The sequence below is a fragment of the Drosophila subobscura genome, chromosome J, assembly GCF_008121235.1.
Source record: "Drosophila subobscura isolate 14011-0131.10 chromosome J, UCBerk_Dsub_1.0, whole genome shotgun sequence".
In the NCBI taxonomy this organism is placed as follows: Eukaryota; Metazoa; Arthropoda; class Insecta; order Diptera; family Drosophilidae; genus Drosophila; species Drosophila subobscura.
Genome location: NC_048532.1, coordinates 20,616,039 through 20,637,499, shown reverse-complemented (window position 1 = coordinate 20,637,499; position 21,461 = coordinate 20,616,039). Strand labels below are relative to the sequence as shown.

At 45.4% G+C, this 21,461-nt stretch overlaps 1 protein-coding gene across 20 annotated transcripts in view; it reads right to left on the bottom strand.

Moving 5' to 3' along the window:
• LOC117893056 overlaps nt 1-21,461 on the bottom strand; it is a 57,946-nt gene that overhangs the window by 1,191 nt on the left and 35,294 nt on the right. For 3 of the 20 annotated variants that reach the window (XM_034799448.1, XM_034799438.1, XM_034799453.1), the window contains 11 exons: nt 10,323-10,343; nt 9,217-10,211; nt 8,801-9,153; nt 8,530-8,729; nt 8,278-8,470; nt 7,877-7,930; nt 7,153-7,753; nt 5,660-6,542; nt 5,417-5,559; nt 4,530-4,834; nt 2,967-4,464 (listed from right to left, as the gene is read on the bottom strand). In XM_034799448.1, the coding sequence (XP_034655339.1) occupies nt 4,198-4,464; nt 4,530-4,834; nt 5,417-5,559; nt 5,660-6,542; nt 7,153-7,753; nt 7,877-7,930; nt 8,278-8,470; nt 8,530-8,729; nt 8,801-9,153; nt 9,217-10,211; nt 10,323-10,343 (4,015 nt within the window). In that variant the 3' untranslated portion in view covers nt 2,967-4,197. Of the gene's footprint in view, nt 1-2,966; nt 4,465-4,529; nt 4,835-5,271; nt 5,358-5,416; nt 5,560-5,659; nt 6,543-7,152; nt 7,754-7,876; nt 7,931-8,126; nt 8,136-8,277; nt 8,471-8,529; nt 8,730-8,800; nt 9,154-9,216; nt 10,212-10,322; nt 10,344-21,461 lie in introns of those variants that run through there. The other 17 variants (XM_034799443.1, XM_034799442.1, XM_034799440.1 and 14 more) reach the window with 17 other exon arrangements.

Sequence of the window (21,461 nt, the reverse complement as noted above, 5' to 3'; positions counted from 1 at the left end):
TTCGATTCTCTTCCCATTGATAGTTTTTCCAGCATCGGTGATAAGAAAGGAGCATTATTATTGTCGCTTATCGCTTCGTGGGGGGTTTGGTACGCGTATTGTTGTGATCTAAGCCACAGTGCCAGTGACCCCAGGCGTTGCCTTACACCAACAGCGACACCGCCAGCGCCGGCGACAGCTCTTGATTCAGTAAACAACTTTATGGGTTTTACGAGTGTAGAAATCGCGCGCGGAATGCAATCATTATCAGATTGAAAATGCAAAAATAATGCCCGTATTTTGACTGGTCCGTCCAGCAGACACTTACATAAGTCCCTGACTAGCCTGCCCACTAAAGTGACAAACTCAATCTCTATCTTGTTATACCCCAACCAGGCCCTTCATTCCCAATCTAAGTTGTTCCAAAACAAACCCTACAGTTGGCTAGTCTTGTTATTGAAAATACACATTCCATTTTCGCTCAATTTTGCTTACGTCAAAAGTACAACAAATAATCACTCAAAGATTATTTCATAAATAACAAAACACTGACAACCGCGCATTGAATGCTCTTTCTGTTAAGAAAATGCGTGAGTACCCCTATTGAGTTTTGCTCTGTCTAAGACAACACACACTTCAACATTGACCTCTGCACAAGACCCAAACAGATGCAGGCCACAAAAGAGATGTGGAAAATTCCATGATGATAAGAAAAACCAAAACTCCAATGGAAATATGTTCCATTCATGTTTCTGTGGAAGATTCCAAGAGGTAGCGGCTCATTTCGCTGTAGATGTAGATGCATCTGTGTCTGTTGTGTTCTGTCTGTTGGAAAACAGGAAATCTCATAGATATAGACCTGCGCACACAGCAAACACCAAAGTGGGAATCTTTCTCTGGCTAGCGGCATCATTGATCAACGTCTGCGGCACGACGCACAACAACCCATTTGAAACCGAACGCGACTCCACTCCGTGTGCCTATTGCTGTGCAACGCAGACAGATTAACAGATTAAAGATAGAAGAGTAAAGAGGAATTTCACGTCATATTTAGATTTATTTTGGAGTATATTTATTAGCACAGTTTTTTGTGATTTATTATTCCGTATTCCATGATTTGTAAGAATTGTTTCTCTGCCAAATTCCATTTGGATTCGCCTCACTTTCGCTCACTAATTGCAATGTTTTCTTGAATAATAATTTCCTAGTCGCGGCAATTGCAATGCTGTTTAGTGGAAAGCTGTTTCGAAATGAACTTTTGCAATAATTGGCAATATAATTAGATGAATTAGAACGGCTTGCTGATTTCTGATAACATATAGACTTTAATATTATGGCACACATTCAAGTCTCAGGCACACAAACTATAAAGAACTCAAGCGTAATGAACCAAAAGAAACTCATTAATCAATAAAGGAACAAACAAAAGCGATCGATATTTTAGTTGGAAAAACAAGTTCTGCTGGAAGATGTCGAAGCACATAGAAACACCATCGAAAGACTCCCCCAAAGCATCAAACTCCACAACCTATAGATCGGGGCCACACAACCCAGACAACTTTGCTTGCAAAAATGTTGACCAAATGAAGAGACAAATAAATGTGTTTAGGAAATGTTTCGAAATCTACAAGCAAAACTGAATAATGTTGAATATCTAATGGGTAATCTAATTTTCTTGAATAAGGCATTTGCGGGGCATTTAAATGTTTCAACGTATTCGTGACAAAGGACAACAGGACAACGGGCACGGGACCCCATCCATTTATCTGGATTTTGGCAAAGGTCCTCCTCTGTTTGGCAATTCTGGTTTTTGGGACGGTTTTTCGCAATGAAAAAGGCACGAATGTGTTCTGTAGGTGTTTTTTACATTTCGTTTTTGTGTGTTTTATGCGACTGTCTGCCCCTACTCTTTGAGAATTTCGAGGCATCAGCTAACAATTACTCTTCTTTTTATCATTTTAATTGTTTAAACTTTACGAATTTTCAACTGGATTGATTATCATATATTTTGGTTTTGTTTTGTGGTGTAAAAAACTCTTACAAACAATTACCCAAAAATAAACTTCAACTGAAAAACATTCTCAAAAAAATAACAATATATTTGTGTATCTTCTTTTAATACGTTTTTTGCGACTCGGCACGCGTGCGAGCTCGGTGCAACTGGTTTTCGTATGGGCTCCTCCCTCCGTAATTTGCGGAAGTGCTGAACGCACAACGTGCCGCGCCTTCAATTTGAATTTAAATCTGATTTCATTTCATAATTCGTTATTTAGGATTTTCTTCGTATTATTATTTTGTTGTAAGTTAATAACGGTTGATTTTTCTTTAGGTTTTTCTTTGGTGGCACTGGTTAGAGGCGAGCTTTTCAAAAGCTATATTAAGGACTTGCGACGAGACGAGTGAATGCACATGCGGTGAATATGCGCTGCCGGTCAAGGGGCTTCCAAGGGGCACCACCATGAAGGCGGCGTCCACTTGGCCCCGACCGGGGTCTTAAAAGTCAAATAGAGAGACAGAGTGATAGAGAGAGATTGAAAGAGAGTATTCGTACTATATACGTATGTCGATAAGTATTATATATGCTAATTGTGTAATCAAAACCAAGGACTAGTTGCTAAATTTTGGTTTCTCCTCGATAAAATCAAAGTTGTAATGGTTGTGGGGCGGCCATCGAAGGGGGATAATCGCAGGGGGGAGTGGAAGTTGTTGGAAATTGTAGGCAATCGGTTTACCTCCATAATGTATCTAGATTTATTGCAACATTTCGAAACTAAAAGGTAAATAAAACTACGTACACAACACAATTACACAAAATGTTAAATACAAACACTAAAACCTCTACAAATATTTATACAAATTAAAGTAAAAACAAACAGAAAACAAATAGGTACAGTCACGCACTCACACAAAACATAGGTACTACTAGGCTAACGAATAGATATCGCTCTTGTTTGAAACTGTCTGCTGTCTTCCATCTTATTTTTTTGTGGCTGCTTAACAAACTTTTGGGGTGGACATTTTGCATTGATTTTGGCTGCTAAAGCCGCACAGAAAGTAGCTCATCTCTATGCCTCGAGACTCTCTTTGGGTATAACAGTTTTGAGGCTGTTATACCTGAAGAACAGTGCCTCAGTTCCTGCTCAACCACTTTCTGTACAGCAAAACATACCCATTTTTGATAGCTTCTTCACTACTTAAGTACTTAAATGACTTTCAGGCATAGCATACAGTAAAATACTTTAGCATTAATTGCAGGGAGCGGATATACATATATATAGATATAGTTGCACACACATACACATATTGCATAGATCCATAGATGTCTTGACAAATACAATGCGCATACACATAGAAGGTATGCATAGTGTCGAATATTATCGAAGAAATAGATGAACAAAAAAGAGGGGGGACACACTTTTAACTTAAACGACATTACAATAGTAGATATTATTACATTTATGTGTAGGTAGGTATATTTTATCAGAGCTATAATTATCATTAATCATATATCGTACTTTTATGTGAAGCTGGCTGTTGTGCCACGTTTCGTTTCAAGTCTGTTCAGCGAATTCCTTATCTCTTGCTTGCATTTCGTTTGCATTCAATTCAAAAATGATTCTTTTTTTTTGTTTTTGGTTGGCTTTTAAAAAACGAATTCCTTTTGTTTTTTGTTGTTTTGTTTTCGTATGTAAATTAATCATAAAAATCAGTCAGTCCAACGCCATTTTGTTTAGTTAGTGTTACTTAGCTTCTTCTTTTGGTTGTGATTCTTTCTTGGTTGCCTGAAGGATGATCGAGTGCATTTTTCTGGTGGTTGGTGGTTGGACCCTTGGGAAATGGGTTGCCTTGCCTGCCTTTTTGCTGCTACTCTCCTATCGCTCCTGACACTCCAACAGGCTGCTTTCCTTTGCATATCCTTTTCTTTGTTTAGAGTAAATTACGACTAAATTCCATTAGGTTTCGATAGGTTTAAAATGTAGTACATATGTATAATAGACGTATATGTATGCATGTGTGTTGTACAAATAAATTATATTATTTTATATCGTATCGTATCATATAACTGTTGGATATATACGTGTATTTTGTGTGTGTGTGTGTGTGTGTGTATGTGCTGTATGCATAGACTACATACATACATTCATACATATATATACTGCGTATGCTTTTGGTTTTTGGCTACTTTTTTGATGCTTATTCAACTAGAGAATTCAACTACTACTTCTTTTTGGCCAGCTTCTTCTCGGCCTTGCGTATGGCCTTCTCGCGCTCGCGACGCTCCCGCTCCATGTCCTTGCGCTCCTTCTCGATGTTCGCCTTCAGATCCTTCAAGCGCTTCTTCAGCCTGTGCTTGTCATCGCCGCACACACCCAGCGTCTTGAAGTCCTTCGAGTCGAGGGTGAGCAGTGCTCCGCCCTCCACATTGTGCTCTTTAAAGACGGGTATGTACCGCTCCAGCTCGATGCCCATCAGCCAGTGCCCAACCTGTGAGAGAAAATTGAGGATTAGATCGTGTGAAACAGAGATTTCTCTTCAAGTTTGAGACTCACCTGATCCTTAGTCCACTCGTGAACCGGTCCACCCTTGTAATTGTAGCCAGCGGCTGCCACTTTGCGATCAGAGAAGCTGGAACTGGAACCGGACAGATCCAGGGTGCGGCTGGGGGAGTATCCAGGCGAGGAGCAGCCCGAAGACATGCTGGTGGGCGAGGGCGGTCCAGTGGCATGCGCCGATTGCGGCAGCTGCTGCAGTGACTGCTGATGTTGCAGCTGCTGCTGCTGCTGCTGTTGGTGGTGCTGCTGTTGCCAGGGCACTGTGCCGGGCGGGGAGAGTGATTGTGGAACAACTTGTTTAACTTTAAATGGGATTTACAGTAGAGTCGGGGTTAGAGATAGAAAGACAGAGAAAAGTTTGGGTTAGTAATTGGCAGCACCCAAAAATTGTTATGTTATCTAGAGGATGCTTCGCAGAGCATGTGAATGCGATGGTTAGGCACACGAACATTCAAAAGATATATATATAGAGAGAGAGAGAGCGCAGAGATTAGAGATATTTAGTTGATACATGTATGTATGGGTGGAAGGTAGGGAGGGAAGTCAGGATCGTGGCAATGGGTAAACGTATAACAGGTTCATAACTTTCGGATATATCATATAGAGTATGGTTCACACAACAGAATACAGCTTTCGATTAGTAGTTTGCTTTGAGAAACAGTTAACAATATGTACAACAGATCTGTGTATGAAATGAGATGATTGGCATGAGAGATACGAAGATACTGGGACAGACGCCATACGTCTGTCGTTTCTATGGATTGATTGATTGATTGATTGGATTTCTACTTGGGGGGTTAGTTCTGGAGAGTCTACGGTTTCTAGCTAGAGTTACTCAGATTCAGAGATTTCAGATGAGATTATTCTGTTTGGTTATAGTTCACCTTTGGGCTGTGCTTCGTTCACCGCCTGGCGGATCTCGTTGATCAGCGTCTTGCAGTTGATGGCCGCCAATGAAGCGCTCTGACTCTTGTTTATCTCCGTGTAATCGTCGCTGGAATGTCGCGAGGATCCATCGCCGAGACGCCTGCAATGCAATCGAGCACACGAGTATAACAGTTTTGTGTGCAACATTTTTTGGTTTTTGTTTTGTTTTTGTGTTTTTTGTGTCTGTGTCTGAAACCCACCTCTCGCGATCGGTCAACGCCTGATTGAGCTGATCGGTGAAGCTTGCCCCAGGGAGCGGCACTTTGCTCCCTCCATTGGGCGCCACCCGCCTTCGACTCGGATACATCCAGTTCTCCGCCGGCTCGTTCTCCGAGAGCTTGTCGTTGGAGCCCAGTATCGAGTCGTACGAGCTGTTGAGATCACGATTGCTGCTGCTGCTCGCTGGCCCCGTGCCGAATGTCGTCATGCTGCCGCGATGGAAGTCATTGAGTCCCAGGGCCCCGCCATTATCCGCCGGAGATCCGAGTGCATTCTTGAAGATGCTGGGAATGCTCCCCGAGACTGGGACACTCGTGACGATCGCCTGCTGCTGCTGTTGCTGCTGCTGCTTGCTGGGATCCTTGTGCACCTGTGCGTACAGCTGATTGATCTGCGCCTCGCGCGTCGTCGATTGGTTCGAGGAGCTGGACGAGGACGATGTGGAGTTCAGCAGTATGGCTGTGGTGGTGCCCAAATGTCCGTTGGCCGAGGCGACTGCTGTCGTCGTCACAGCGACCATGGCGGGTGGATGATGCTGCAGCAGATTGTTGACATTGGACAGCAGATGGGCGTTGCCATTGGAGAGACTGCTGATGGTGGTGTCATGGGCAGAAGAGGATGTGATGGCTCCAGCCAGATTGAGGGCCGAGCCCTCGGCCTCCTCTTCGTCCTCCACCTCGTCATCGTCGGTGTCGTCCAGGGTGCAGTCGGAGCTGCGGCTGTTGCTGCGGCTGCGCTTCATCAGGTTCCCATTGGAGAGCTGGCCGAGATCAGCAGTGCCGCTGCTGTTGCTGTTTCCGATGCCGTTCCCGTTCGCTCCATTCGCCGAGGGCAACTGGCGATTCGCTAGACCACCACGGGAGGCTTTTGTTTAGATACCGATTTTCGATTTCGTTGTGCGAATTTTTTTTGGTTGTGATTTTGTATTGGATTTTTGTTTTTGGTTTTTTTTTTTTGTTTTGATTTTGATTTTGGCAAAAATGAGGGCGCAGCGTGTAGGCGTGGCAGTCAGACAAAAATTACAACGAGCGAGCGAATGAACGACACAAAACGGAATAAAAAACACATGAGCAAACAGTAACGAGAACGAGAACGAGTACGGTAACGATAACGATAACGAGAGTACGGTAACGGCAACGATAACGATAACGAGACGGCACACAAAGCAACAACAGATCGTAACGAGAGAGAGAATGAAAGAGAGAGAGAATAAGCGAACGAGTGATGTGGAGCAACCAAAAAATAGCAAGAAAAAAAGAGAGAAAAATGGAGGGAAAGAGAACCACAATTAGCACACAATGAGACAATGAGAGAGCAGCACAAAAGAGAGCAAAATATATGGATACGGTGAGAAAAGTGTGATTAAAATTGAATAATGGAAGATGCTTTCAGCCCAAGGTGCAGTCTCAAGGCACAAATTAAACAAATTAGAGGTGAGAGAGGGGATAATGGAGAATCATGAATCGGGACTCACCCAGATCGATCTTCGTCTTGTTCACAGAGTTGTCGAGCAGCTCGTGCTGCGGCACGGCCGCATCCAACTCATCCTTGACAGGAACCTTGCGCTCCACGGTGGCCGTCTTCACGCCATCTCCGTCCGGCGAGAGATCAGAGATCTCCGTGTCCGATAGCTCCGTTTCGAGCTTGTGGAAGAGCGGCTTGGGCGGCGCCTTGCGCATCATTTGAGGAGTGAGCTTCAGTGTGGCACTGTCGTAGGGCAGGCCCACGGGGAACCCGGCCTTCCGCTGCGTCTCCTGCAGCTCGTGCTCCAGGTTGATCACCCGATCCTTGAGCTTCTTCACCAGCGCATTGTACTCGTTGTCATTCTCGCGCATCAGCTGCTGGTAGAACTCCTCGCGATGGCACGTGTCCAGCTCCCGCTGCTGGTACTCCCGCACCAGCCGCTTCGCCTTGTTGTATTTCTTGTCCAGCGCCATGTACTGGCCCTGCGACTGCTGCAGCATGTTCTGCAGATTGGCCGCCTCCTTGCGAATGTTGCCCAGCTCTCGCTCGCTCTGGCGCAACCTTTCGCTCAGCAATTCATTCTCATTGCCCGTCGTCTCGAGCTTCACGAGCTGCAGGAAGGAGGGACAGGCATATTAGTGGATTGTTTGATTCAACGAAGCAAAGTAATTGTGCAAATGGATGAGAGATGATGGTTTATGGAAATCATAAGGATTAAATAACTAAAAACCAACCTTTCGTTTAAGATTCTGTATAATCTCTTCCTTTATCAGGCAACCCATTTCGCTCTACAAATTATAAGAAATGGAAATAATAAGAATTACAATTGAAATGAAAATAACAATAACAAAACCCCCATTACAAAAGTTTAAATAAGAAACTAAACAACAGAAAAACGTATTGGGAAAATGTGCTCTACAATTTTTGTTGCTTGTATATCTAAATTTTGGTTTATCAATGATATTTTCTATGGAATCCAATTACCGCTTTGTGCTGCATTTCAATATCCCACACAACAAATTTTGAAATTCAGCAAAAGGAGGAGAGAAAAAAGAGAACACAAGTTTAGCAAAGGCTTCTGCAACACAAAGAGAGAGGACGGCTCCCTCTTTCCCTCTCCAGTCGTGGCGCTTACCTCCTGTAGCAGCCGCTTGAGCGACTCTACCTCCTGCGAGTGCGTGGCCTCCACCTCCATGGGATGCTCGACTTGAACGGGACTCGATGGCCCCTCGCACACACTTGAATTCGCAGACACGGGCTGCGTGGAGTCCTCGGAGTAGTCGAGTGTGCGGCGGAGGTACTCCTCCTGTTGGCTGTAAAACAAGGAGCTATGGACACTTAGTAATCGTACGCACAGCGAGAGAGAGTCAATCCAAGCTCTAATTACCGCTTTAAGCGCTCCTCCTTCTCGCGATCGGCCTGCAAACTCAGTCGTATGAGCTGTGCTACCTCAGAGTTTTCAGGATCGCGTTCGCGTCCAATTTGGAATTTGACTAGACCGGAAGTATTCCGTAGAACAGAGGCTGCATATGCCTGTGTAACGCCCACAAGACTCTTGCCGTCCACTTCAATTATCTGATCGTTGACCTAAAATGAAGAGACGAAAAGGGGGAGCTATAAATCATAACTGGAGACCTTTATTCAGGGTAAATTCTCACCTGAATGCGTCCGTCTCTGGCTGCTGCTCCGTTGTCGGTGATAGTTTTCACAAAGATGCCCAATTTCTCAAGACCTGCATCGGCGCCAACGCCCATGCCAATTATGCTGAGACCTAGACCCTCGGGACCTTTCATCAATTCGACGGGGAAGACATGCATCTTCTCCACGCGCTTCTCCAGCTCGTATTCCGCCGAAGCGGCCACAGGATCAACATCTTCATTCCTGCGATCGTAGTCGTTCACCGAGAATGTCGAATACACATGAATGGGGCCAGAGCTGAAGCGTACTTTGGGATTCTTGCGCACAGTTATGGGCGGATAGGAGCAATCGTCGTCATCAAAGTCTAGTAGACCTGCAAAATGAACAAGAAATCGATTAGTGGCAGAAATAGAAGAGAAAATTGAGTTGTGTTTACCTGGAACTTCCATCCAAAAGTTGCCATCTTCGAAGTAATGGACACCCGCTTCGACGAGCACCTCCTTGCTGCGTACGGGAGGATATTCCGGTATGTAGTACTGACTGTCGTCGAGTTCTGTTATGCCAGTGCTGAGAACGGTTGAATTTGTGGCAGGCTCTGCTTGGTCCAGGGAGTACGTGGAATTGTGTTTGCTGGAGATGATGCTGTCATCGATGGTGGTCGTCTGATTGAGCGTCGCATCCGACTGGGTGGACTCCACAGATACTATCGACTCGTGCAGGGACTCTGCGCCCGACGATGTCACATAGGTGTGATTCAGATCGGAATGTTTGTAGCCGTTCTCTAGATCAGCCGCCTCCCGCTCACGCTCACGACCCACTGCCGCTCCCACGGAGGTGATTAATAGATTCTCTAGACTCCTCTTGGGCGCCTCGAGCACATCCCTTAGCCACTCGGGCTCGTCGTCGTTGTCGTGCCGTGTGTTTGCGGTGGCTGTGGTCGCTGTCGATGGTGTGGTGGTTGTGGTCTCTGTCTCGGTGCTGTCCGCCTTAATGAAGGTGGCGTTCAGTGCAGCAGAGGCCTGGCCATAACCGACAATGTCCACGGCTTCAACGTCATCCGAGTCCTCCTCGCCATCCCCATTGGCATCGGCGTCATATATCTCGTAGGGCTCCTCCTCCTCTGGCTCTTGTTCCTGCACCTTCTGGTAGCGGGGATGCTGCACCTCCTCTACTTCGTAGGGCGGCTCCTCCTCATCCTCCTCCTCCTCCTCTTCGACAATCGCAGGGACTGCTGCAATTTGTATATCCTGTTGCTGTTCCCCGTTGGCTACTGATTGCAATGGTTCCTCGATGAGATTCTTGATGCTGGTCGGCGATGTTGCTGTGGCAACAACGGCAGCAACGGGCGGAGCCTGGGACACGCTGGGTGCAGCAGCGTTGAGTATTTGTTCGACTTCCTTTGCCTGCTCGTCGGAGAGCAGCGATTGTTGTCTGCAGAAAGAAAAGGAGAAAAGAGCAAATGGAAAATGGTTTTAGCATAAGTTTTCCTTGAGGGGGCAAATCCAGGGAAGCGAGAAATAAAATAAAGATCTAAGGACCAACCTGATTTTGCTTTCCAAAATGCTACGCAGCACCGGACACAGGCACAGGCACAGGACATACAAACAGAAGGCAGGCAGGCAGGAAGGACGAGCACGAGTGCAGGACGATTACGGCATAACAATAACAATGCAAATATTACAATAAATAAATAAAAAAGAAACAGAAACAGGCACAAATTACAATAAATAAATGCAAATAAAACAGGTGAGAGCGCAACAGAGAGAATGAAGAAATGTGGATGAAAATTGTATGAAATATTTATGGAAATGCGTAATATATAAAATAATAATAATACGAGTTTAAATACGAGTATGCATACGCTTAAAGATTTATCAACTTGAATGCAGAAATGAGCGTGTAAATAAAATTAAAGTGCATATTTAATAACAGTAATTAAGTGGCAGAGCAGCGCCAGCAGCAGCGGAAAGAAGGCGTCGCATCGACAAGAGTTGCAAGTTGCAATTAAAATGTAATGCAGTTTTAATTTACACTCTCCAACTGGGGAGTGCGGAAGCAGGGGGGGGTGTCTCCAATTCGAGCTGGGATTCGGTTTCAATTTGTGGTCGAGTTTTGGGCATTCAAAGCAGAAAAATGTTACGCTTTAGAGATATTATTCCCTGCGAAGAGGAGGAACTGTCAGCTAGATCATCCCACAGATCCACAATGTGCTTGGGAATCCTTTCTTCTGTCTATCTTCCCCCATCGCATCCCACTTTCAAGAGTTCGATCTACAAAAGTGCAAACTTTGCACATTCCCAACTGCATTGCCTCCATCTGTTGTCACTTAAATATGATATCCCCACATACGGAGGTGGCAAGTCTCCGTTTTAATCGCAGGTGTAATAAAATCTGGTGCCAGGTAAAATGCAGTCAGTGCCGCAGAGCAGAGCAGAGAAGCGATGCGATGCGATGCCAAATTAAACATGTACGCTTACACGAGCACGTAGCAGCAGGAGCAGCATGGTGCATGCAGCATGGGTGTGTGGCAGGTAGATCTCCACTGAGTGGGGTGGGAGCGAGTAGGCTACAAAAGTTATGTCGCATACGCCGCGCTGCACACGCAATGACATCTGAACGTAGCAGAACCGAAGGCTGAGCATCACAGCGGGACAACGGGAATATCGTGCAACGTGCAGTCAGCGGCAGCGGCAGCAGCAGACAAAGAGCGGGGATCAGGAGGCAGTGGAACACCATCAGTCGGTGACAGAGGGCGGCAGCGAGTGAGGACATGGACACCAACAGGAGGAAGTGGCATCGGCAGTGGCAGTGGCAGTGGCAGACAGTTGTCAGAGCTAGCTTTTGGGTGCATTTAACGTTTAAGTGTTTTGTCACTCTCACTTGTGCGTGACGTCACGTGGAAGGTGCAAGGATATACAGTATACCTCTGCCTCGCCACCTCCCTCTCATCTCTTCTCTCTTCTGTCTCTCTTCAGCAGAGGGTGTGTGTGTGTGTGTGTGTGTGCAGTGTGTTTGTTAATTACTGCCAACAATAGCCAGCGACAACGCCCGACGTGGAGCCCAGGCGACAACGTTGCTAATCATTGAAATACTTACACACACACAAACACGAAGAGATAGAGGTAAAAGATACACTGACAGAGAGAGAGAGAGGGAGCCAACACAGGAGAGTGTGTGGAAGCTTAGATACCCTTAAAGAGGGAACATTCATGGAGAAGAAATACGATTTCTGCATGGAATTTATTATCTATCTTTGACGGATCTTTCCAGGAACAACTCCTTTACACTCCCACAACTTCTGTTAAGTTTTCGCTTAAAAAATCCTCAAAAACAAACAGGTTTCTCCTCAGAGAAAAAACCACTGCGCAAACTGCCACTGTAAATCATGTTAAAATATCTGCAAAGAGGGCATCAAAAGGTAAAGCGACTTGGCTGTGTTGCAAGTGGTTGATTATGTTGTTGATAATGAGAGCCAAGTGGCAGGCAGGCAGACAGGCAACAGCAAACGGCAGTTGGGCGGCAGAGCAGGCAGAGGCCCAGAGTGTCATCTCCACTGCCTGCTGCCTCCCCTTCAGGTGTGCCACTGCCTGTGCCATGCATTTAAATGAGTTTTCCCAACAGCAACTGCTGCTGCATCGCCCATTTATATAATTGCAATTACAATTGGCGTTCATTTTCACACCGCGAGTCTCTACCGCAAGGGACTACGCGTAATAATTAGCTCTCCTTCTTTTTTCTGTTTTTGCTTTTCGAGGTAGCTCTGCAACAATCCTAAACATGCGGCGAATCATTGAAAATCAATTGGAATACTTCTATAATCCCCATGCACAATCCTCTCGACAGCCCATAAAATCCAATTAAATAATTAGTTGGCCATTTTCAATGGGGAAATGGAAAATCTCTATAGATTTTCACTCGAAACCACTTGCAACGGCAACGGCAACAAACAACAAACAACTAAATATTGAGAGGAAAACCCCATGGAAAATGCCATTTAGGCAAACACCAAATGCCGGCAAAATCGCGGCCAAATACAAAATAGGAAAAAACTTATGAGCGCCGCGGGGAGAGAGAGAGAGAGGGAAAAAGCCCCCAAGCGGTGGCGGAGAGGGGGACAGAGGCAGAGTAAAGGAAAACCCCTAAGCGGCTTATGGAGAGTAAATGGGAGGCAGAGGTCACATCCACTTGACGCTGATCCCCGCAGCAATTCGAAACTCTCGGCGAAAAAAAAACCAAAAAAAGAATAAGAATTAGCATAAAGTTATAGTTTTTAATTAAAATAAAAATAATACGGTCTCTCTTTTTTTTTTAATTGCCAGAAAAATGTGGGACATGGTCCTGCTCCCACTCCTAACTACTCTCTGCCTGCAGGCCAAATGCCGCACAAACGCGACACACACAAACACCTTGTGTGGCAGCCGCCCTGGGGGATGCCTGGTGGCAGCAGGTGGGGTGTGGCCGCAGTTGCATGCATAACAAAATATAACGCATACGCAGCGGGTGACGTGCGAGAACAGTCAGCGATGACAAAGTTTCGTTGGCAACAGCGGAAAAAATAATTATGAGAATTAAGCGGGGAGAGCGAGAGAGTCGAGAGGCGTGTGGGTGTGGGGCAACAAAGCGACAAAGCAGAAACAACAAACCAGAACCCGCTTCGAATGGGCATCAACTTTAACGATATTTAAATACAGCACAAAAATATTCCGAGTAAAATGTGTGAAAGACAAATGCAATTATGCAGCTTAGCGGGGGAGCAGGGGGGCACAGCTCTACTCTGCTGTTTGCTCTGGGCAAACACAAACAGCGGGGGCGAGTGTGTGGCTCTCACGATTTTTGTCGTTGCCTATTTATTGGAGCACAAGCGACAAAAGTGGAATGCAAATGCACATAAAACAAAGACAAACGAATGCAGAGGGTTCCCATTTCACATACCCTTTAATCATACGAATAAACTTTACTTTTGCACTATATTTATTGGTAGCTACGAGTGAGCAGGGACCTGCCCTTTGAGACAAAAATAAGCCACACAAATTGATTAGAAAAAGCAAACAATTCGCTTTGACCCAAGCAGAAAGCCCATCAAAGTGTACGGCATATGGAAATGGTCGTAAAGCGGCTCACGTAGTAGGGTAATATTTGCCCAGATGTGGCGGAGGTTTGTGGCTTTGTCTAAGGGGTGTTTGTGCTGGCTGGTGCGTGGTGTGTGTGGACACAGGCAAACAAGGTCAGTCTGCTTATTGTTCCGTCATACATTTTTAATTAATTTAAATAACAACAGCCATAAGGAAACCACAATGCCAAAGCCTTGCCCCACAAACAATAAACAAGTGACTGAGCCACAGAGCTCCACTCTCTGGGAAAACTCACTCAAGAGCAGCACTCACTCACTCGCTTTTCCACAGCGTCTCAGTCGCTCTTTCTGTGGGTGCCGCTCTCTTTGAGTGAGTTTTCGGCTGGTGGCGGTGGCCCTGGCCCCACACAATGACGTCATATATCCTACGTCCACGACAACGTCCTTCCCATTGTGTTTTGTGATAAATTTAACAGAATTTATGTTTAGTCATTCGTGAGTTGTACAGTTTACAGCTAGGTTAGTGCAGGGCAGGGCAGTACATGGCAGGGCAGGGCTCTAGATTTCGGTTTATTAATAGCTCTTTCGCTTGCTTTAAATTGGGGGAACACGATGGTCTATCATTTGCTGCGAGTGGATCCGGGGTCGAGTAGAGTCGAGTCGAGAGCCTCTGCCTGTAGTCCGTGTGTGTGTCTGAGACGAAAGTTATTTTGGCCTGGTTTTGAGCGTTGAACCAAGTCAAGGTGAATCATGACGATGATAATACGCTCGCTGAACCAGGAGCGGTGTCTCCTCTGCGTGCACATGTTTGATGGGCATTGTTGTGCTTATGGTTTATCTGTTTAAAATTGCCACAATTTTACGGGCTGCTCCTCTCGCTTAATCATATGCAGCGGCTGGAAATTTGAATGCAGAAAATGCCAAAGAGAGAGGGGGGCAGAGGGGCGAGAACCCAACACAATGAAAATTGAAAATACAATTTTATCATGGCAGACACGTACGAGCACGAGAACGGAGCACAACAGCAACGGATTCAACATTGAACATTCCTCTCTCTCCTGCCAGCAGCAACATTCTGTTCTCCAGTGCAAAATCCAAATCGGGAATCGAGCAGAAATAACAATCAGGCAGAAACAATATTTACTGCGTGCGCACCCAAAGTATGCAACGGGAAAGAGTAGGGAACCATTTAAATGCAATGCGACCATGGAGATACCTCGGAAAATAAAACAAAAAATATTAGACCCACGGGAAGACAATTGACAAACCGATTTTACTTATGTAAAACGATGACTTTCAATCTTTGTACTAAATAAATCTATTTCTTAGCAACTAATTTGGCTGACGCAGTAACAAACCCTCCTCTTTGTCTGCCAGGGTATCAAAAATCACAAACGACAAACGACAAAGGAGGAGTGGCGGCAAAGGGAGTGCAAGCGAGTGGTAGAGAGATGTGTTATGGGAATACAGAGACACACACAGATATGAGTAGGGAGCCAGCAGCCAGCAGCCAGCATTGACAATGTTACAATATGACAACTTGGCAACAATTATATGCCAGGGAATGGGTGTGCATGTGCCTGTGCGTGAGAGATGCGTGTGGCCCGCATCTGAACAAGGAAATGGAAACAACATTCTGTCATTCAGGCAGGCATATGACAAGATGGGAGAGCCAGCAGTTCAGCATTCGGCGTATGAGCAATGTTCAATTGAAAACTCATTCGATTCAAGTGACACAACAAGGGGTGGAGGTGAAGGAGGTGCTCGTACAGAGCAGAGCAGAGCACATGCAAACGACGACTGCTGACTGGCACACACCACACCACACAACACTCACCCACCAACCGATGATAAACTCTTTTTCAAACAATCGTCTGCCACTCCAGCCTGCAGACAAAAGTGGTAGCAGCGAGATTATGGAGGGAAATTGTGGTAATTAAATGCCTGAGCAATCAGAAAACAAAACTGGAAGTAACCGATGGAGAAACTCCGCAACATCCTCTGGAAACTCTTTCTGGAAAACTGTTTTAAATGCAATTTTTGGGTGCACAGAAATTCCATAATTTGCAACATAAAATGCAAGAAACTTTTTCATATCCTGCAGAGAATTTTGAGGGAAAAGAGAGTGAGTGGCGTTGAGTGGCGAATCCCTTACACATTTCATTCCATTTCCCATTTTTCTGGGCAATCTACGTGTGACGAGGATACAAGTACTTTCTCACACAGCAGGTGGCAGAGAGATAGTGGCTGCTGCCACACTGCCACACTTCACTACCCCTCTCTGTGCTGCCTGCTATTTGTCTTTGTGTGTCCCACACACCTACTTATCTTTATCTTGTATCCCACTTCCATCTTTATCTTTTGAATTAGCAGAAACTTCTATGGAACTATAAATTAAAGTATTTGCCTCGCAAACTGAAAGTTATGCGCTCGCCCCGTGCCCCCCCGAGTGCCGCAAACTGCGTAAACAGAGAGCTCAACATCATCGTCAACAGAAACGAGCGAGGGAACGAACGAGTGCAAGTGCTAAAGGTGTGTGTGCCCCATTTGATGCTGCTGCTGCTACACGGGAATGGGATGGAATGGGATGGCATGGGATGGCATGGGATGGGACGCAGCATTAGTGGACCCCGAAGCGCGTTGAAAGAATCGCTGAATGCAAGTAATGGCGAAAGGAATCGCACAAACACAATTAAGCCTTGAGCAAACCGTTGCTGCAAATACTCTTCAAATGCTCTCTCTCTCTCTCGCTATGGCAAACACCATCTAATAGTCTGGTAGATTGCCACACATTTCGAGCGGTTAGAGTATCTCAAGAACTATTGAAATAAATACCAACAAATGGGCCAAAGCGTCACTCGTGCTCCATTTCCAAAGTTGCCTTCAGAAACTTTTGCTGGTTGCACTTGCAGCTCACTTCCGCCCCCATTTGTTGCCATTTTGTTGTTGCAATTGAGAGGGGCCAAAAGTAGAAACAGCACGAGAAAGAGCGCGGCACATGGCGTGGCGGGGCGTGGCGGGGCTTGGCGTGGCAGGACAGGGCGTGCGATAAGCCAAGCACACAAATAAGATTACAACGCCCCCAAACCTTTGACCCCTCCCGAACGATGGGGCAGGGCAGGCAACAAATACTCGCAAAGGCAAAAGAATTATTCGCGCTAAAAACTTTTTATTTTTAAATGCAGTCAAAAGCAAAAGTTCGAAACTAAAAAAAATGAACCAAAAATTGAAGGAAAAGTGAAATAAAACAAAAACGCAACTAAAATAGAAGGAAAATCTAAGATAAATAGCAAAACCGTAATGAAAATATTACCAGAAACTCCAAGAACTAGCAGGAAAACCGCCAAAAACAAAACAAATATTGAGAGAGTGTGAATAGGAAAAAACGTTTCAAAAGCGCAAAAAAAGTTCCAAAAGGAAAAATGTGGCAGCAGCGGCAGCGGCAAAAGGCCAAGTTAACTGGAAAAATGTCCAGCGGCAAGAGTCATCCAAAAAATAGGGCAAAAGTCAGTGGGAAAAGTCAGCAGCAGGCGCTCGCACTCGCGGCTAAAGAAAGTTAATCCTCCAATCACTGGCACTGGCACAGCCGCTTTGCCCCACTTTAGACAAAAGGGAGGAGTCCCCGCTCTCCCTTTTCGGTATAAAAAAAAAGCAGGAAGCATCCCAAAGCCCATCTAGATCAAAGAGGGAGGGAGAGAGCGTGGCTCTGGGCAATTACACAGGCCAAATGTCGACCAAACTGTCCCACAATTGACCCGCAAATTGGCCAGAAAGCGTCAAGCGGCAGCAACAGCGACAGCGTCAGTGTCTCCTGCATCTTGCCACACTCTGGGTGCAACGCATTCAAATGGGAGACCCAGCTACGTGTCAAGGACAAACGTTTTGGGGACAGCTGGCAGGCTGCCAAAACCCTAAAAAAAAACACAAATGTAACCCCCCCTCCTTTTCGCTGCTGTTGAGCCCCGAAACATTTGGGGGCCTGAAAGATAAATGAGAGTACGCCTCCACCAGTCGCTTGGACATGCTCCTAGTCTCTCGTTTTGGTGGCGACTTTTGGCCAAGGACAACAAGGACATCACATCCTGTGTCCTGCAGCTGCTGCAATTTATGCAAATGCTAGCCCGCAATTCAAAGAGGGACAGAAAGAGGCACGAGAGAGAGAGAGAGAGAGAGAGAGAGAGAGAGAGAGCGGAGTGTTAGGCAATTGCCACTTGCTATGTGTGTGATTTCCCAGCCCTGCCTTTTCCAGTCGTTCGTGCTGCAAATGAATTTCAATTTTCATTTCCATTTCAACTCAAGTGAACGCAGAGGTCCCCCGGAGGCGTAACGACTCCTTCAACCCCACCCCCCAGTGTCTTCTGTTAAAGTCTGCAGCAAGTTTTTCAATTAGTCAACCCAACTTGCACTTTTCAGCAAATTGCTATTCAGTTTTTCCAGTTTCCATTTGCGGCATGTCCAAAAGAACTACTCGAAAGGATGACCGCGTGATTAAATCGCATTTTAACCCTCAAATTGTGTGAATTATGGCGGGGGCAGGGGCAGGTCCTGGCACCAACTACAAGTAACAAGTAATAATCATGGAAATTCGTGCTCCCCCTTTTCGGCAGGGTGAATATATGAATTTTGGTAGCCGTATTCCGCATTTTGTTAAGGCAGGGAGTGGTTTTACTCATTGGAATATTATCCCATTCTTTTAATTTCAATGATAAAGGAGTTGAAAAGAAGTCCTTAGAGTTTCCAGTATATTGTGTCTATAAATAAAAGCTCCCATCTATGATCTATCCTTAATGTATCACACACATATTTCCCTTTCCTTTGTATCCATCTAGCCATACCCCTGACTTGCCTTCACTCCTTTCATTTGCCACACATCTCTCCATCCCCGTTTTTATTGCTAATTTTCTGTTTATAAAAGAGTTTCCCAGCAATAGCCAAGAGCTCATTATGATAGTCGTATCATGTCCTTTGAAATACGTTTCCTCTCTCAGCTGTCGCATGCAATTACCTTTCGCTTTCTATTACCTGTTCGTTCTCTAATACCATTTGTCTCTCTCCCTGACTTTCCTGATCTCGAATTATGTCATTTCCTGCTGGAAATTCGCCTTTTCCACAGGGGGGAACCCCGAGGAATACTCATAGAAAACCCCAAGGAAATAGTAACAGTGAAAAAAAGAGACACACAGAAATTCTCGTAGACGGAGAGAGATACTCGCAGTCGTCAGAGTGGATGTACAATTAAACTAAGCACAGAAACCACTTCCACAATGCACTTACAGACGCCACTATTCCCCCCCGAAAAACATTTCTCTGCACCACACTCCCCTCTGCCGCAGAACTGCTACAGAGGCGTCACCACTGCCACCCTTCCTCCCTCTCCTCCTCTCCGCTGTAGTCGTTGCCGCAATTTAAATAAGCTTAAAAGCGCAACGAAGACTAAAAGCAAACTTGACTGAAATGCATTTCTCTTAGCCTCTAAAAAAGCCATACCAAAAAAGTCATGAAAGAGGGGAGGCAAAGAAAGAGGGGAGGAGCGGGAGGAGAAAGCGAAAAGGCAGGGGCTCAGAGTGTCAGCATATTGAATGCCAAATGAGCGATTAGCACTTGTCGTCGCCCATGTCTGCCACGATGTCGACCATAATGAAGGACTGGTAAGGGGATCCTGTGGAAGGAGCGTAGGGCAGAGCGGGGAGCAAGAGTGGTTGAGATTCTGTTTGTTGGTTTTCCTTCCTATTTTTCCCTTACTGATTTGCGCTTCAAATTACCAGACGACGGAAATGTAATTTGAATAAACTACGAAAGCAAATGAAAATGAAAATGAGTAAATGGCAAGCCAAAGTAAAGAAAAACTCGTTAACATAATGAAGAAAGGGTGTTGGGAGAGAGAAAGAGAGAATTGCAATCCAATTAATTGCGATTAACCTCTAATCGTAATAGGAATATTCTGCTGCTGCTGCTGCTGCTGCTTCTGGCTGTTGCAACCACAAAACTTGCCACACAAAATGCAATGCAATATCCCTGTAGCGAAAACCACAAAAGGCATTCCGAGAGTCTGAAGCAAACAAATCATCATCTAAGCAGATGGAGAGAGAACGATAGAGGCACACACAGAGGCCTCAATATCCATTAATGTAGCACATGCAGACAGGACACTGGACCACAGGATATGGCCACTAAGGCTCTTGTGTGTGCGTTGCCCCTGCCATTGCCAGTCAGAGATACGATACGAGACAGGTCGGGAGACAGTTGTCTAATTAAAAGCCAACAAACGGAGCTCACAGAAACCCAGAACTCAACTGATAATCGTCGCCATAAGGAACAGGGAATATCCACAATTTCCACAACTTCAACTGCTCAATGGGGGCAAAACCACCTTTCATCATCATTATTCGCATTCGCAGGGAAATGTGCAAACGAGCAATGTCATCAGCAGCCCACACACAGCACAGAACAGAACAGAACAGAACAGGACATGGAAAAAGCAGCCGCAAATGAAAATGAAGGGAAATTGTCAACGACGGGGCCTGCTGACATTAAATATTGATAATAATACTTTTTTTGCACCTACCAAAAGCAATGCCACACAGCATGGGGAATGGTCCCTTGCACTTTTCTCCGCAAAACGACTGCAGCTTTTGCTTCTCCGCTGTCTTTTCCTTCTCCTTGATTTTAATTAAAACTTATTTCCGTGCAAAAACTGAGTTTTTCCGCCTCAGCACGATGAAAATGTTAATTAAAACGATGTTCCGATGCCGCGAGACAGATTTTCCTCTCGCTTTGCCTCACATTATTTTCGTAAATGGATTTTCGTTTCAGCGTTTGGCGCGCACTTTCTGCGACGGAAAAGTTACTTTTCCTTTATATTTTTTGCTCTTTTATTTTGAGCCATGCGACAGGCTGAACGAGCAACGAGCATGTGATTCAAGTCGCGTGATTGCAACGGAATATTGGGGCAGGACGAGAGTGCAGTGCACACGCGGGCACGCCAAACGCACTCAAACACACACAGAGAGAGCCAGAGAGCAAAAACGAGTGAAAAGCACTGGGGAAATGAGTGAAAAGTAAGGCCAAAGGAGTGAAAAGTGCTGGGGAAATGAGCGTTAAGTAATGGCAAACGAGAGAGAGTGTTGTTCTTATCGGATTGCCATTCATTTTGAGTCGAATAAAGTCGCGTTTGCTCGGAGCTTACTCAGCGTTTGAGCAGGGAGTGCACTCAAAAGACTTCCCCTCAAAGTTGACTAAAAGTGCCGAATAGTCCCCAGCTTAAATCACATAAAGTCAGAGTTTCCACATTAATCCTAAAAACCAGAAACTCCACTCATTTGAGTAGCGAGTTTGTCGACTAAAGATCTCAGTTTTTCTCTCATTTCGGTCAGAAGTAAAGTCCCATTTTTCGCCTCACTTTGAGTCGAGTCGTAAACTTCCAACTCTGATTTTTTACTCCATAAAAAATGCCAAAATGCTTACGCTAATTACGCTCTCCTACACTGTGCTACACATTCTGCCGCACACATAAAGAAGCCATGCGACACCCAAGTATTGGAGCCAAAGGAAAACTCCATGGGTTAAATATACTGTTCCCTTGGGAAATTGGTTATTTGCGTGCGAAACGA